The sequence below is a fragment of the Dasypus novemcinctus genome, chromosome 31 (assembly GCF_030445035.2).
Source record: "Dasypus novemcinctus isolate mDasNov1 chromosome 31, mDasNov1.1.hap2, whole genome shotgun sequence".
Classification (NCBI taxonomy): Eukaryota; Metazoa; Chordata; class Mammalia; order Cingulata; family Dasypodidae; genus Dasypus; species Dasypus novemcinctus.
The window spans coordinates 18,855,975-18,871,037 of NC_080703.1; the positions used below are offsets into that span (position 1 = coordinate 18,855,975).

At 50.5% G+C, this 15,063-nt stretch overlaps 1 protein-coding gene across 1 annotated transcript; it reads right to left on the bottom strand.

The window, feature by feature from the left end:
* Positions 1-10,604: 10,604 nt before the first annotated feature.
* MYD88 (MYD88 innate immune signal transduction adaptor) lies at positions 10,605-14,883 on the bottom strand. Its single transcript, XM_004471167.5, has 5 exons — positions 14,317-14,883; positions 13,339-13,473; positions 12,816-12,996; positions 12,585-12,676; positions 10,605-12,361 (listed from the first exon to the last, which is right to left on the bottom strand). The coding sequence occupies exons 1-5, from the start codon at positions 14,642-14,644 to the stop codon at positions 12,207-12,209; spliced, it is 891 nt and encodes a 296-aa protein (XP_004471224.2). The 5' UTR covers positions 14,645-14,883; the 3' UTR covers positions 10,605-12,206.
* Between the last annotated feature and the right edge of the window lie 180 nt (positions 14,884-15,063).

The following is a 15,063-nucleotide window of genomic DNA, read 5'->3' on the forward strand; positions in this document are numbered from 1 at the left end:
CGTTTTTCCCCTAATATTGTTCTTTCTGCATCCCTGACTGACTAGCCAACCTATCAGCCACTGCCCATGAGACTCCTGCCCACTAGAGAATGTCCCTTCACCACTGACTTTCGGGACCACTCCCAAGAGGCCTGTGGTGTGGCAGTTGTCCACTTCAGGCTGGCTCCAGTGTACTAGATTCATCTGTAAAAGAGCCCATGCTTTTCTCCCTCCATTTATTATCATACAGGGATCCCCCCTGAGGTCATAGGTTGTATACTGAAGGAGACATGGGGAAGCAGTAGGATCGGGTAAGAGAGAAATTAGGTAACCTACTGTGCTTTCTGGATCTGCTCAGTATATACCCTTTCCATTTTACGATATGCCCATCCAATTTTATGGTTTAGTGAACCAAATAACACCAGTTCACAGTGGGCACTTGGGGTTGCATACTTGAGCTTCCTATGCCTTGCTGTCCACCTGTGCTGTATCCTTTGTCACACCAGTGATAATTTGCTTATTTGTGGGAAGTGGATGTGGCTCAAGTAATTGGGTTCCTGTTTACCATATGAGAGGTCCTGGGTTGGTTTCCTGTCACCTTCTGGTGAAAGTGAGCTGGTCTGCGCAGATAACTGGCCCACACAGAGAGCTGACGCAACAGGATGATGCAACAGAGGAGGGACAGTGGCAGATGCAGTGAACCACAGAGCTGAGGTGGCTCAAGTGATTGTCTCTCCCACATTGAATGTCCCAGGGTCGGTTCCCAGTGCCTCTTGAAAGAGAAGACAAGAAGAGAAGACAAGCAGACACAGAGAGCGCGTGGCAAATGGACACAGAGCAGATAGCGAGCACAAAAACACAATGAGGGAGAGGGATAAATAAATAAATCTTTTTTTTAAAAATTGGCTTATTTGTGAAGACACTACAAGCCTAGGGACTTATACCACCACCTCAACCCCCAACCTCTAAAAAAGACAGTTAAGACTTGTCATACTCATACACACACACACACCGCTCAATTCCAGATTCCTACTTTTAGGCCACTCCTGGTACTAATTACTGCTATCAGACAGGGTCCCAAAAGGAAATAAGTGGTAAACTCAAAATGGGTAATGTGAGGAGAGTTTAAGAAAGGACCTCTTTGCACAGACGTGGGCACAGGCATATGGGGAAACCAAAGGAACAGTGCAGAACTCCACAGCCAGCATCCTCAGGGAGCCATTACTGCCCTTTGGCCTGAAAGGGCAAGAGGACAGAATGCTACCAGAGAGGGTAGTTGAAGAAGAGGGCTACCTCACAGTGTCTGTGGCCTTTGGTAAGGACGTATAGTGAGCCCTCAGTCACCCCACAAGAAGGGAACCAAGAGAATAAATAATCTGACTTCATTCTCCTCTTGCTCTCTGATCTTCTGCGGGTGCCTCCCATTAGCCAAGCCCTGTGGGAACTCAGAGGGCAAGAGGAAGCTGTTGATGTAATCCCTGAAGGTGGATATCCTGGGGCACAGAGCCTGGTGGAGAACGTGCAGAGGAAGTGTAAAGGACAGGACAGATGATATCTAGCACACAACCCAAACTAGCTTAAGCAAACAGAATTTACTGGCTCATATACTTGAAAATTCCAGCACTAAGACTTGAGCAGTACTCAAATGATATCATCATTACATCGATTTTCTTTCATTCACAGGATTCGTACACAAGCAGGCTCTTCCATCATGATCCAAGGTGATCCCAGAACTTAAAACCTTTTTCTTCAAGTGTGATGAGATCCATCAGAGAATTCATTGTGTCTCATTGGTTCTTGTTGGGCCACATAACATGCCTGAACCAATCATTGAGCTCAGGGGAAGAAGAGCACTGCATGGTTTAGGTCTACAAAGGGAGTTGGGGCTGAGGGAAATCATAGAATGTAATGAATATAAATGAGTATAGTAAATGAATATAAATGCCGGTAGTCGGTAGCCAAAACACTATGTGCTCTTTATCTCTTTCCCCAGATGTATAGAGCGGAGCTTCTGTGCCTATGAAGGCAGGTCTTACTAAAGTGCAAATTTTGACTCATTAGGTCTGGAGTAGGACCTAAGATCTCATACTACAAACAGATAATGCTGATGTTACTAGTTCAGGGATGACACTTTGAGTAGCAAGATTCTATAGCTGCACTGTCCATATGATAGCCATTAGCCACATAAGGCTATTAAGATATGCTTTAACTGCAAATTACATACCAGACTTTGAAGACTTAATATGAAAATAAAAATGTAAAATATCTAATCAATAATTTTTATATTGAGTACATGTTGAAAGGGCAATATTTTAGATATATTGCATTAAATAATATGCACTATTAAAATTAATTTAGCTGCTTTTTACTTTTTTAATGTGGCTACTAGAAAATTTAAAAGTATATATGTGGCTCATTATATTTCAGTCGGATAGTGCTGCTCTAGGAGGATGTAACTCTTGAAGTGGGTGAGGCCAGGGTTCTTAAAACACATCCATTTTCACCTATGTATTAGGGTTCTTCAGAGAACCCTGGATTGATTTATTTTTATAAAGGGAGCTGTTTCAGGAATTGACTCATGCAGCCATGGGGATTGGCAAGTTCAAATTCCATAGGGCAGGTTGCAGGCTAGAAACTCCAGTGAAGGTGAGGTTGAATTCCCTAGGAGAAGCTGGGGGCGCTGAAGTAGAGGCAGAAATTCTTCATTTTGACTTCTGAAATCCTCAGTTTTGGTTTTCAACGCCACCAAATGATTGGATGAGGAGACTCCCCATCTTGAAGGCATCCTGAAGGCAGTTTACTTTGTTGATTGTAGATGCAATCAGCAGGAGATGCAATCAACTGATTATAGATGAAAATCCATGTATGAAATATTCTCACAGTAACGATCAGACCAGTGCTCGCTTGACCAAACACGGCAAGTTCACACATGAAGTTGACCTTCACGGCTATTCAGAAGAACCTAACGAAAGCTGAGACCACATTGGACTTACCCTTTGGGTCCTTGACTTGGTGCGTGCTCCGGACCTCGTGTACTCAGGATTAGGTATCGCAGGTTGAACTGATGTGTGAGTGCTCAGGACAGGGCTCTCTGAATGGAGCCTGGTGAGGTTTAATCCAAAGAGAGAGGACAGTCCAGCGACCTCAGAGTACTTCTCCCAGCCAACAGTCAATTCATTTCTCATTTTTGTTTGTGTAGTTCCCTGAAGCAGAAATTACCACTGTGCGTATCAACTTCCCTAATCTATCCTGCACACAACCACTAAATTTAGCTTTTTTTTTTTAAAGATGTACCCTATCCGTTTATCACCCTCCCTTGTTGCCTGTGGTCACTGTGTGCTATGTGCACTCGTCTTCCCTTCAGGAGGCACTGGGAACTGAACCCAGGACCTCCCATGTGGTAGGTGGAAGCACAACCACCTGAGCCACATCTGCTTCCCTAAATTAAACTTGATCTTCTACTTATGGTTTCTACAGTCCTTCTGCCCAGACACAGTCTGTGCTCACTGTTGCAGCTGGCATCCCAGGAGCCCAGCCTTCCATTCCAGCCCTGCCTACTGAACCCACAGGCCCTATCAGTCAATTCCCCACCCTGAAATGTGCCGCTCATTTCACCCTTACAGCTTGAGTCTTTCCTCTTCATCTCTACCCTGCCAATTCTACCACCTCAAGATCATCTGCCCCCAAGATCTTTTCAAGGTCTCTGGCCCACAGAAGCCTACCTCGAGAATTCTAGCACATGCTGCCTTTCACACAATTCTAGTCATCTGCTACTGAGGGCTCTGCTGTCTTATTCTTGGACTCTTCAGATTTTACTCCATTGTGCCTTGATTCTTCAACTGGGCTCTACCTTTTTTGAGGACAGAGCCCTGCCTAATTTATGTTCTGTTTTGGCCTTGACCAGTATAATACGTATGCCCTCAAGAAATATACTTTGGTTCATTTTCCCAACATAAAATGAAATGATTATTTGAAATACATGTACTCTGACATATATGTTATCCGGGATCATTTTATTGAAAGAGAAAAAATTTTTTTGGAAAAAAAAAATTAAGCCTCAGTCATTGCATGAGCACTGGTTTTAGTTTGCTTGACTGCTGAAAACAGATACCATAAAATGGGTTAGCTTTTACAATGGGCATTTTTTATTTTATTTTATTTTATTTTATTTATTTTTTAACAATGGGAATTTATTAGCTTACAGTTTTGAGGCTGAGAAACATGTCCAAATCAAGACATCATCTAGGAGATGCTTTCTTCCAAAAGACTGACAATCCTTGGTCCCTCTGCCACAGGCAAGGCACATAGCACATCTCTTCCAGGTTTCGTTGCTGTCAGCTTCTTGCTTCCCTGGCTTTCTCTCTGTCTGAATTTCATTCTCTTATAAAGGACTCCAGTAGTAGGATTAAGATCTACTGTGGGGAAGCAGATTTGGCTCAACGGATAGAGCATCCACCTACCACATGGGAGGCCCGCGGTTCAAACCCCAGGCCTCCTTGACCCATTTGGAGCTGGCCCATGCGCAGTGCTGATGCGCGCAAGGAGTGCCGTGCCACGCAGGGGTGTCCCCCGCGTAGGGGAGTCCCATGCACAAGGAGTGCACCCCGTAAGGAGAGCCCCCCAGCGCGAAAGAAAGTGCAGCCTGCCCAGGAATGGCGCTGCCCACACTTCCCGTGCCGCTGACGACAACAGAAGCGGACAAAGAAACAAGACGCAGCAAATAGACACAGAGAACAGACAACCGGGGGAGGGGGGGATTAAATAAATAAATAAATCTTATTAAAAAATAAATAAATTACAGAATGATTCCATCACCTTAAAGATCCCCCTTAGCTGCTGCTTTATAGTCACCCATCTTTACCACCACTGACCATCTCTAATCCCTAGCAACCACTAATCTGTTCTCCGTCTCTATAATTTTTTCATTTTGAATAGATTTTCATTTTACTTATAGTGTTTTAAGTGTATTTCTTCATGAAGATTTTTAAATTGGTGCTCTTGATATTATATGTACATAATAGCACATTCTACTGGTGTTGACATTTTTCCCCACCCTCATTGTTCTGTGCTTGCTGTGTCTGTTCATTGTGTGCTCATCTTCTTTTTTTAATTAGGAGGCACCAGAACTGAACCAGGGACCTCCCCTGTGGGAGGGAAGCATCTAATACCTTGAGTTACCTCTGCTCCCTGCTTTGTTGTGTCTCTCATTGTGTTTTCCTCCTTGCGTCTCTTTGTTGCATCATCTTGTTGCATCAGCTCGCCGTGCCAGCCCATCATATTGGCTTGTTGTCTTGCTCATCTTCTTTAGGAGGCCACAGAAACCAAACCTGGGATTTGAATGAGGTGTGGAAATATCTCCTCCCTTTAAATCCCTTTACTCTCCCCTGTTTATAGTATATTTTCTTAAATCTTTCCTCTTCATAAGTCAAGAACCACAGAAGATAAGCACAGGTGCTTAGGACAGAGGGCCGGGGACTGGCCCTGGTGGGGTTTGATATGATATTCTGAGGGAAGCAGAAACTCTGGGAACTCCAGGCTCCTTCCTCCAAGTCAGCAGTCACTTCATTTCCCCTTTTCAATTGGGAAGTTGCCTGCAGCAGAAATTAGCCCTGTGTTTATCAACTTCCCTTATCTATCCTGCACACAACCCCTATTTTAATCTATTGTTAAATCATCAGATATAATTTAGAAAACCAAGAGGAGAAGGAAAGTATATTGTATTTACCCCAATTTTTTCACTCATTCTGGTGTTCTTTTCTCCTTCTTGAGAAGAGTCCTTCTTTTCATCATTTCCTGTCTGTTTCTAAAGCTTCCTTTAACCATTGTTTTAGGGTAGATCTGTTGATGACAAATTCTTTGTTTTTCTCCATCTGAGAATGCCTTGATTTCCCCTTTATTCTTTTTTTTTTCTTAAAGATATTTAGATTACATAAATGTTACATAAAAAATATCGGGGATTCCCATATGCCCTGCTCCCCACACCGCCCACATTTCCTCACATTAACAACATCCTTCATTAGTGTGGTACATTCATTGCAATTGGTGAACACGTTTGGGAACATTGCCACGAAGCATGGATTATCATTTACATTGTAGTTTTCACTCTCTCCCACACAATTCTGTGGGTTATGGCAAGATATATAGTGGCCTGTATCTGTCATTGTAATGTCATTCAGGACACTTCCCAAGTCCCCAAAATGCCCCTGTATTAGACCTGTTTTCCCTCTCCCTGACCTCAGAACCTCCAGTGGCCACTGCCTCCACATCAGTGATGTGTTCTTCCACTGCTAGAATCACAATAAGTCTATAGTAGAATACCAGTAAGTCCACTCTAGTCCACAGTTCATTCCCCAATCCTGAGGATTCTGGGATGGTGATGCCCACTCCACCTCTAATTGAGAGGGGACCTCAATCCCATATGGCGATGGATGGGATTCTCTTGATTCGGTTGTAGACTCTCTCAGTTTTCTCTTTATTCTTGAAGGATATTTTTTTGCTAGATATAGGATTTTGAGTCAACAGTTTTCTTCTTCCACACTTGAAAAATGTTTTGCCCCTTCCTTCTTACCTCCATGGTTTCAGATGAAAGCTCTGTTGTCATTCAAATAACTTTTCCACTAAAGGTAAGTGTTGTTTCTCTCTGGTTGCTTTTAAGAGTTTTTGTTTGTTTTCAGTTTTCAGAAGTTTGACTATGGTGTGTGTTGTCGCTACTTTTATTCTCTGGTTTGGATGGACTTCAGAATGAGGAAATGCGACCTCAGTACAATCAAACTTTATTTAATCAGCTCAGGACTGCACTCAAACCTGGTCAGGGCGATGATGGAAACACCCCCTGGTGTTGCTGCACAAGGCTGGCTGAGGCACTGGCCTGGCCTGAGGCACTGATGGAAGTGCCTTCAGACTTACACAGCTCAACCTGGGCCAAGGCACAAGCCTGGCCGAGGTGCCAGCGGAGGCCCTGGAGTGTCACAGCTCAAGCCTGGGCCACGGCACAAGCCTGGCCGAGGCAGTGGTGGAAGTGCACAGCCTGGTGTTGCAGCTCAACTCGCCACTTGATGTTTGTCGTTGCAGCTCTGCTCAGCATGCTCAGCTTGGTGTTGCATCTCACAGCTCGGTGTTCGTTGTCGCAGTTGGTGTGCAGCGCAGCGTGCCTAGCTCGGTGTTGCATCTCGCAGCTCGGCTTTCATTGTCACGGCTCGGCTCGGTGTGCCCAGCTTGGCTCGGTGGCTTACTTGGTGTTCGGTTTGGCTTGGTGTTCGCAGCTCAGTGTTCCTCCAGCCAGGGCAAAGATGGAATGCGTGCTCAGGGCTTTGGAGTCACTCTTAATATAGTCTAGCTGTGTGACTGCCCCTGGGGGTGGAGCCCCAGTTGCAAAGTTCTGGTTGGTCAATCACTGGTTCTGAGCAAGGACATTGGTTAGGGCTTGAAAACCAGATTAGCATATTATGTAAATAGGATATCCTAACTGGTTTCTGGGCTTTCTGCTTCTCTAGTACTCAGTCTGGGATACAGAAGGCAAACACAAAATAAAAACCGATCCCTAGCCAGTCTGTCTTCTCTCCACCTTTCAGAGCCCCCTAATATCTGTTAATATGTAATGTCAAGGGTTTTCCGGCTTTAAGTGGCAGGAGGAATAGGGAAAAGTGCATTTAGTCCATACTGTTCTGAAACTGAACCCCCCGGACTTTCAAAACCCTTACTCTACATCACCTGGCAAACTGCGGCCAGTGGGTACAACTCTCCCCCGAACTGGTGGGGAGCTGCCTCTGCCCCCACCGCCACTGGCCCACTTCCTGTGCTCCGCTCTGGAGTTCTAAGTTCACCTTCTGGAACCTGGGATCATTCCAGCTGGTTTGCATGGGCATTCTCCAGTTTTCAGCCATCCGCAGTTTCCCTGCGGTGCTTCTGCATTTGTGAGGGAGATCAGTCCATTGACATCTGCCAGGCTGGTTGAAGAGCCACAGGTCCCCTCTGCCAGGAGGCAAGGCTTTTAGAGTGGCCAGTAAGGAGCCCGGGTGATTTTTCCTTTTGTCTCGGCTTGAGGTCTGGGCCTTCTGACTCAAATACTGTGCAGTTCCCAAGAGTCTCTTCCAAGTTAAATTTGAAAATATTTTGAGTTAAAGAAAATATTTTTGGTGTGCTTTACTTCCAAGTCTCAAAATTAATGAATCATTTAAAAAAAAACCAACAAATTCATTCACACAGCTGAGGTTTTTAGCTATCTGAAATGTATGTTGTTGAACTTCCATTCCACTTCGTCACCCATATGTGATTATCTGTTGTGATCATTCCAAATTAATTAAAGAATGCCTACTTAGGAAGATGCAGCAAGAGGGACATTTGTCCAAATAGAGTAGCAACAATCCTTTTATCATTTAACTTAAAAAAAATTACTGTGACAAATTCCAAACACAAAAACAAAAGAAATGAACCTCCTGATTTAACAATTAAAAATGGCCACATATTCTTTGTGCATCCTTTTTTTCTTTATTAATTTACTTAAATATTTAAAAGCAAATCCAAAGCAGCCATCATTTCAGCCCAGTAATACTTCAGAATTGGTCTCTAATAAATATGAGCATCTTTTTATGTAACCACAATGCAGTTATCACATCTGACAAAGTCAGTGATAATTCTTTGGCATCATGGAATGTCCAAATTTCCCCAACTGTCCCAAAAAACGGATCTGCTTGAAGCAGGATCCAAACAAAGTCCACACTATATTCATACATTTAATTCTTGTGTGTCTAAATATCATCTCATCTGCAGGAAAGCCCTCTCCCCATTTCTCTCCTATCATTGTCTTCTTGGCAGAATTCAAGTCAGTTGTCACCAAGACTTGTAGTTCGATGCTTTGTTTTGTTTTTTTATTTCTCTCCCCTTCCCCGCCCTTCCATTGTCTGCTCTCTGTGTCCATTCACTGTGTGTTCTTGTGTCCACTTGTATTCTTGTCAGCAGCACCGGTGACCTGTGTCTCTTTTTGTTGCATCATCTTGTTGTGTTAGCTCTCCATGTGGGCGGCGCCATTCCTGGGCAGGCTGCACTTTCTTTTGCGCTGGGTGGCTCTCCTTACAGGGCGCACTCCTTGCGTGTAGGGAGCCGTCTCTCTCTCACTCTCGACACAAAACGCCATGATTCATTTGTGTCGCACTCTAAGGCCGCCATTCCTTGGTTTCCTACTTACTCTTTCTTCTTCCCCTTTGTTCTCCCTCTCCCGCCACTGTTTCAGGCGACACGCTCTGATTGGGCACTCCCTAAAGCACGCGCAAGTTTTTCCGCCGACGTTGCCAAACAATCATCTGCGCATGCGTATGGCGCGAAAGCCAGAATCTAATTACCCAATCATTTACTGACACATACGTTGTCGTCAGTATGTGTCACTTCCTTCATCCCTGACTATATCTACCCCTAAGCAACCCTCAATAAACGCGACTTGATCAGAATCCTGTCTTGTCTCCATTCTTCGTGTCTCTTGTCCCCGTCTCTGTGTCGTCTGCTTTGTTTCTAGATTCCCCGAACTTGGTCGGACAGGAAACATGCTGCCGTGTTGCCTGGCCCGCGGGCGGGCCGGGTCACTTGCGTGTGGGGCACCCCTGCATGGCACGGCACTCCTTGCACACATCAGCACTGCACATGGGCCAGTTCACCACAAGGGTCAGGCCCTGGGTTTGAAGCCTGGACCTCTCATGTGGTAGGCGGACGCTCTATCCATTGAGCCAAATCCACTTCCCTGTAGTTTTGTGTTTTAATTTTGCTTCTGCCCTCCAGATTGTCCTGCTTTACCTTCAATAATTTCAGCAGTGAATTTTCCCTGCTGAAAAATGAAGGCTTCACCATCAAAGCTTCCTGGAGAATGAAACCAAAACAGGAAATGGAGGCTTTAACCACATTTCAGAACCCAGCTAGTGGGGAGGCGGGCACCGGGGGAAGGAAGGCGTGAGGGGCCTGGAGTCACCCAGAGACACGCGCGTGACTGGGAGTGGGCCCAAGGATTGTCTCAGCCAGGGTGGCACCGGGCAGATCCCGGGGATGGTCCCGGCTGCTCCAGGAACTCTCCCCTGGGAACGCTGGTGAGAAAGCTCCTGTAGGACTCTCCTGCACGCCTGGGGCCTTCCCAGGGCCCCTGGGAGAGGGGCAAGGTTGGGGCATCTCCAGCCTCCATCTAGGGGGCTCAGGAGCAAGAACACAGCACTAGGGCGACCAGAGAACAGCCGTGCTCACCGATGATGGCTGGACACTCTAAAATGTCCCTGGAATTTCATCTCTGGAGTTTGGACTATGGGCGATTTTCTTTGTATTTTCCAAATTTTCTTGAAAGAAAAAGCAATATATTTTATTTGACATTGGCTTGATTAAGCCAGCTGTGCCTCGAAGGGACCATTCTTGTCAGGGGCTGGATCCTCAGGAGTCCTATGGCTCAAATGCGGGGTGTTCAGAAGAGCACCCCCTGTCCACTACCTGGGTCAGCACCCAAAAGGAAAGCCAGGCAGGGGGAGGGGCCAGCCTTCAGGAAGTGCCTCAAGCCCACCAGAACCTACCAGTGGAAGGGCCAGTTTCTCTTACCCGGGAGAGCCTTGCCTCAGGCTACTGTCCAAACTCCTTCCAGAAACAAAGGAAACCTGCTGTTCTTGAAGCAGAGAACGTTTTATTTATTGTAAACCCGAGATACAGGAGGAGGAAAGACAAACAGGCATTTCTCAGCTCTCTCTGAAATTCTCACAATACATACAAAACAGGTGTGGAAGAGGCTTCCTCAAAATTGCATGAAAATACCCACCCCCTCTCCAATACCAAAGGGGGCAGGGACACGGCAGCTAAGTGCTTCATCAGCTAGACCTTCCATGCAGAGAGGCCTGTTTCCTTCTGAGGTCCTGCAGGAAGGTTCCTTGCCCCAGCCCTGGTTGGGATGCATCACAGAGAGGCATTTGCTGCTGGATTTAGGGTCTGCTCTGGGGAAAGAAGCCCTGAGATGATGACATTTTCTCCCCAAGGGAGAGCTGGAGGGTAATGCACACAACCCCAAGAGGGGAAACACAGCTGTGTGCTGCTAACTGGTGGTGTGACTTCAAGCAGATGCTCTGTGCTTCACTGAAGGTCTAAGCGTTAACACACTGGGTCCCTTCCAAAGTCTGGTTCCAATGAGTAGAGAAAAAAGAGATGCTACCCAAAAAGAGAAAAGGAAAACGAGGGGGTCCCATCTTTGCCCAGGGAGATGGCTGGGCCCCTCCATGGTGAGACTTTTCTCCCAGCGATCCCTGGGAGCTGTACCCAGGGAGATGTGTGTGTGAGAAAGGAAGAGAGACAGTGCATGTGTGTGCATGTGTCCATGCGCCCCCATGCTTTGAGGCAGGTGGCTCTTTCATTTGTAAAGGGGTCCCAGCAAGCAACTCCGCAAGGCAATCAAGGCACAGCAAGCTGGTGTGGAAGCTCCCTGCAGGTGGCCCAGGGAGGAAAGATGCCTGCTCACAGCACCATGGTGGCTATGCCAGAGCCCAGGCTCCCATCTCATGACCACAGGCATCTTGATACACTGAAGTGAGAAGCAGCCCCCACCTGGGGACTCGTCACTGCTGGAGGTGGAGCAGAGGCTGGGTGTGTTGAGCAAGGTGGCCTGGTGGGGAATCAGGCCCAAGGAGGGCGCTCCCTGAGCTGGGCCAGCCTGCTTCCTCATGTGCCCCAGGGGCGTGCCGACTGCTAGGAGATGGGATGTGAGGTATGCAATGAGGCACTGCAGCCTGAACAAGCACCAGCGGAAGCAGCGCCCTGGCAATGCTGTGGCCCCAGCTCTCTCTCAGCCAAAACAGCTCCCCAGGAGGCCCAGAGAAATGCCTCACCATTTCCTATAGTCATTTGAACGTAGCCACCACCTGGGCTCCTCCATCCTACTTAGTTCGGGGTAGATAAACTGAGGCTAAGACGTGTGGATGAGCCAGACCTGGTTCCGCTGGTCCTTGTCTTGGTCCCAGCTTGCCCTGCTCCTCGCTGTTCTGGCTGAGAACCCGGCAGGTGGCATGCCACACGCAACCACCCTGTACAGGCAGGGAGTGAGCTGGGACGTCCAGGCGACGAAGGCAGCTGCTGAGACTGCAGATGTGTCTACAGAGCTGGCATCTCCAGGAATCAAGAGGCAAATGGCGCGCGGGTTCCCCCTTCAGCCGCGGGAGGAGCCGGGGCAGAAGTACATGGACAGACAGACACACGCATACCCGGGGCCCAGGGTAAAGTCTTCAGGGCAGGGACAGGGCCTTGGCGAGGCGGGTCCAGAACCAGGCCTTGGTGCAGGGGTTGGTGTAGTCACAGATGGTGATGAACCGCAGGATGCTGGGGAACTCCTTCTTCATGGCCTTGTACTTGATAGGGATCAGCCGCTTCTGATGGGCACCTGCAAGCCCAGGGGTGCAGCGCTGGCAGCAGGCCCTGGCTCACGGCCCTAGCTCAGGGGTGAACAAGAGGTGCCCTGGCCCACAGTCACTGCACAACGAGGCATGCACGTGCACACACGCTGGGGCGTGCAGGCACCTGCGGCGTTTCCTCGGCAAAGCCAGGCTCCCATCCTGAGGCCCAGCCCGCCCGCTCCTCTCTGGCCGGGGCAGAGCTAAGCTTACCTGGAGAGAGGCTGAGCGCAAACTTGGTCTGGAAGTCACATTCCTTACTCTGCAGGTAATCATCAGAGACGATCACCACCATCCGGCGGCACCTAGGGGAGAGTGGGCCGGCTGTGGCAACCCAGGTCAGCAAAGCCCACAGGGGTGGCCTCGGGAAGGGCCCACAACGCCCAGGGCAGACAGGGCCCAGCTGGGGAGAGCAGCACCCGCTCCTCTCCCCCCGCTGCCAACCTCTTCTCAATGAGCTCGCTGGCAATGGACCAGACGCAGGTGCCCGGCAGGACGTCGCGGTCAGACACACACAGCTTCAGCCGGTAGTCTGTCTGCTCCAGCTGCTGGATCATCTCCTGCACGAAGTGGATGTCGCTGGGACAGTAGCAGATGAAGGCATCGAAGAGCTCGGGGGTCTGTCCTGCGGGCAGGGCACAACTGACGGTCAGGGCTCTGCCTGGAGAAGCTGGGGAGGGGCCCAGGCGGCTGTCCCCAGCCTAGGCCGCCCTGACCCTGGGCCCTACATTCCATCCTGTGGTGCTGCTGCTGAGGAAACGCCCTTCCCAGGAGAAGAGCTGAGCCCCCCACCCCAGGCCCCAAGGAGGCTGAGTCCTGGCTTCACTGTGGGCACACCTCACCCCACGTCGTCTCAAGGGAGTACAGAGGTAGGACTGTTGCTACCCCCGTTTCCTAGGTGAGGAAATTGAGGCTCGGGGCTCCACAGCCCACCTGCCCTGGCCCCCCGTCTCAGCTGGCCTCTTACCCAGGGGGTCGTCAAGTGTGGTGATGCCCATCCGCTCTGGCGTGCGTGGGACACTGCTGCCCACTGTGGCCACCTGTAAGGGCTTCTCAGAATCCTCCTGCTGCTGTTTCAGAAGATACTTCTGGCAGTCCTCCTCTGGGGGGGGGGGGACAGAGACGGGGCATGGCGGGATCCCTGAGGCACCTCAGCCCTCTCCCCACAGGCAGGCCCTGGTCCTGGTCCCACCTCCCCTAGCCCGGCTCAGCTCCCAGCCTCTCCAGCCCATTGGGGTCATCCATGCCTCTATAGCTCTAAGAGGCGGAGCCCCCACCCAGCCCCCACCATCCCCAGGGGATGTGTCTGGTGACCTATCCGGGAGCCACCAAGGTCAGGACCTGGGTGAAAGAGGAAAGTCCGACAAGGCTATGTATTGTACGATCTCATTTATATAACATTCCCGAAAAGACAAAAATAGGGTGATAATAAGCAGAGGTTGCCTTGGATCTGTGCGGGTGGGGGGTCACTGGACAGGTGAAGCATTCTGTGTGCTCCTTTAGGGTGGCTACCTGCCCTCGTTCCTACACTTCTCCTTAGGGATCCTGAGATTGGAACTAAGGTCAGCTCATTGTGGGATCACCAGTGGATGCGCGTGCAGGGCTAAACATGCAAGCGGGGCTCAGAAGAGCCAGTGTATATGGCGTGGTGAGGACAGTGACCCCGACTGTGCAAGGCGTGCTACACCCCCAAGTGCATTACATGAGTGCGGTGAGCGGCAGGATGGGGGGTGCATTTCCCAGGGACCTGCAGCTCCCAAGGGAGGCAGCTCCCAGCCTTTCGCCTGCCTGCTGCTCTACCTGAAGCAGCCCAGATCCCCAGGACAGCCTCCTCTTTCTCCTGGCTTGACCTGAAGCTTTGCCTAAGCCCTTTTCCTCCAGCCCCCCGTCACTTCCCAAATACTGAGGGCGCGAACTGGACCCAGGCGGAGGGGGGCGTCCTCACCGATCCTGGGCCCCAGCTCGTTGAGCACGTCCTCACGGTCCAGCTTGGCGAGCAGCTCCAGCAGGCGGCCCACCGAGGCGCCCGGGCGTCCCTCCCAGGCATCCAGCAGGCGGCCCATGGGGTCGGCGTGCTTCTCCAGGTGCCGGATCTCCAGGTACTCGAAACCCAGCTCCTCGGCCAGCGCCGCCCAGTCGGCCGCCGCCAGCGTGGGCACGTTCAGGAACAGCGAGAGGCGGCGCCGCACCCGCACGTTGAGCGCCGCCAGGGGCACGGAGGACGTGCAGGGGCTGGGGGACTCGGCCCCCGCGCCCGGGGCTCCCGCAGCCATGGCCCCCAGCCTCGCGCCGTCCTCGCCCGCGCGCTTCCTCGTCGCCCGCGCGCTTCCTCCTTCCTGGAGGCCGCCCCGCCCCGCATCCCTTTCCGAGAAGCGCCGCCCGCTCGCCTGGGTGTGAGAACCTGGAACTACTCTGGGGTGTCGGATGTGGGGGGGCCACGGCCCTGCCCTGAAGGGCCGCGAGGGGGGCAGGCCCTTCCCGCGGGGCGAAGGCCCCTGGCGCCCGGCCGCCTGGGCACTGGGGACCCGCGGGCTCTGCCCTTAGGGCGGCGAGGGGCCGAGGAAGCCCCGGTTCTGCCTCAGAGGTCCTCGGGGCACACAGCCGGCCTGGGGGTGGCGGCGAGAGCTCCCTGCGGGCCCCGGGGCAGGCCGCGGCCCTGCCTTCCGGGTTTGGGGGTCACGCAGCGCCCAGG

Coding starts and splice junctions, on each gene's coding strand:
- MYD88 (XM_004471167.5), bottom strand. CDS start 14,644: ATGGCTGCGGGAGCCCCGGGCGCGGGGGCCGAGTCCCCCAGCCCCTGC. Junction 12,997..13,338: donor CACACTTGACGACCCCCTGG/GTAAGAGGCCAG, acceptor CCCTGCCCGCAG/GACAGACCCCCGAGCTCTTC. Junction 12,677..12,815: donor AGCGAGCTCATTGAGAAGAG/GTTGGCAGCGGG, acceptor ACTCTCCCCTAG/GTGCCGCCGGATGGTGGTGA.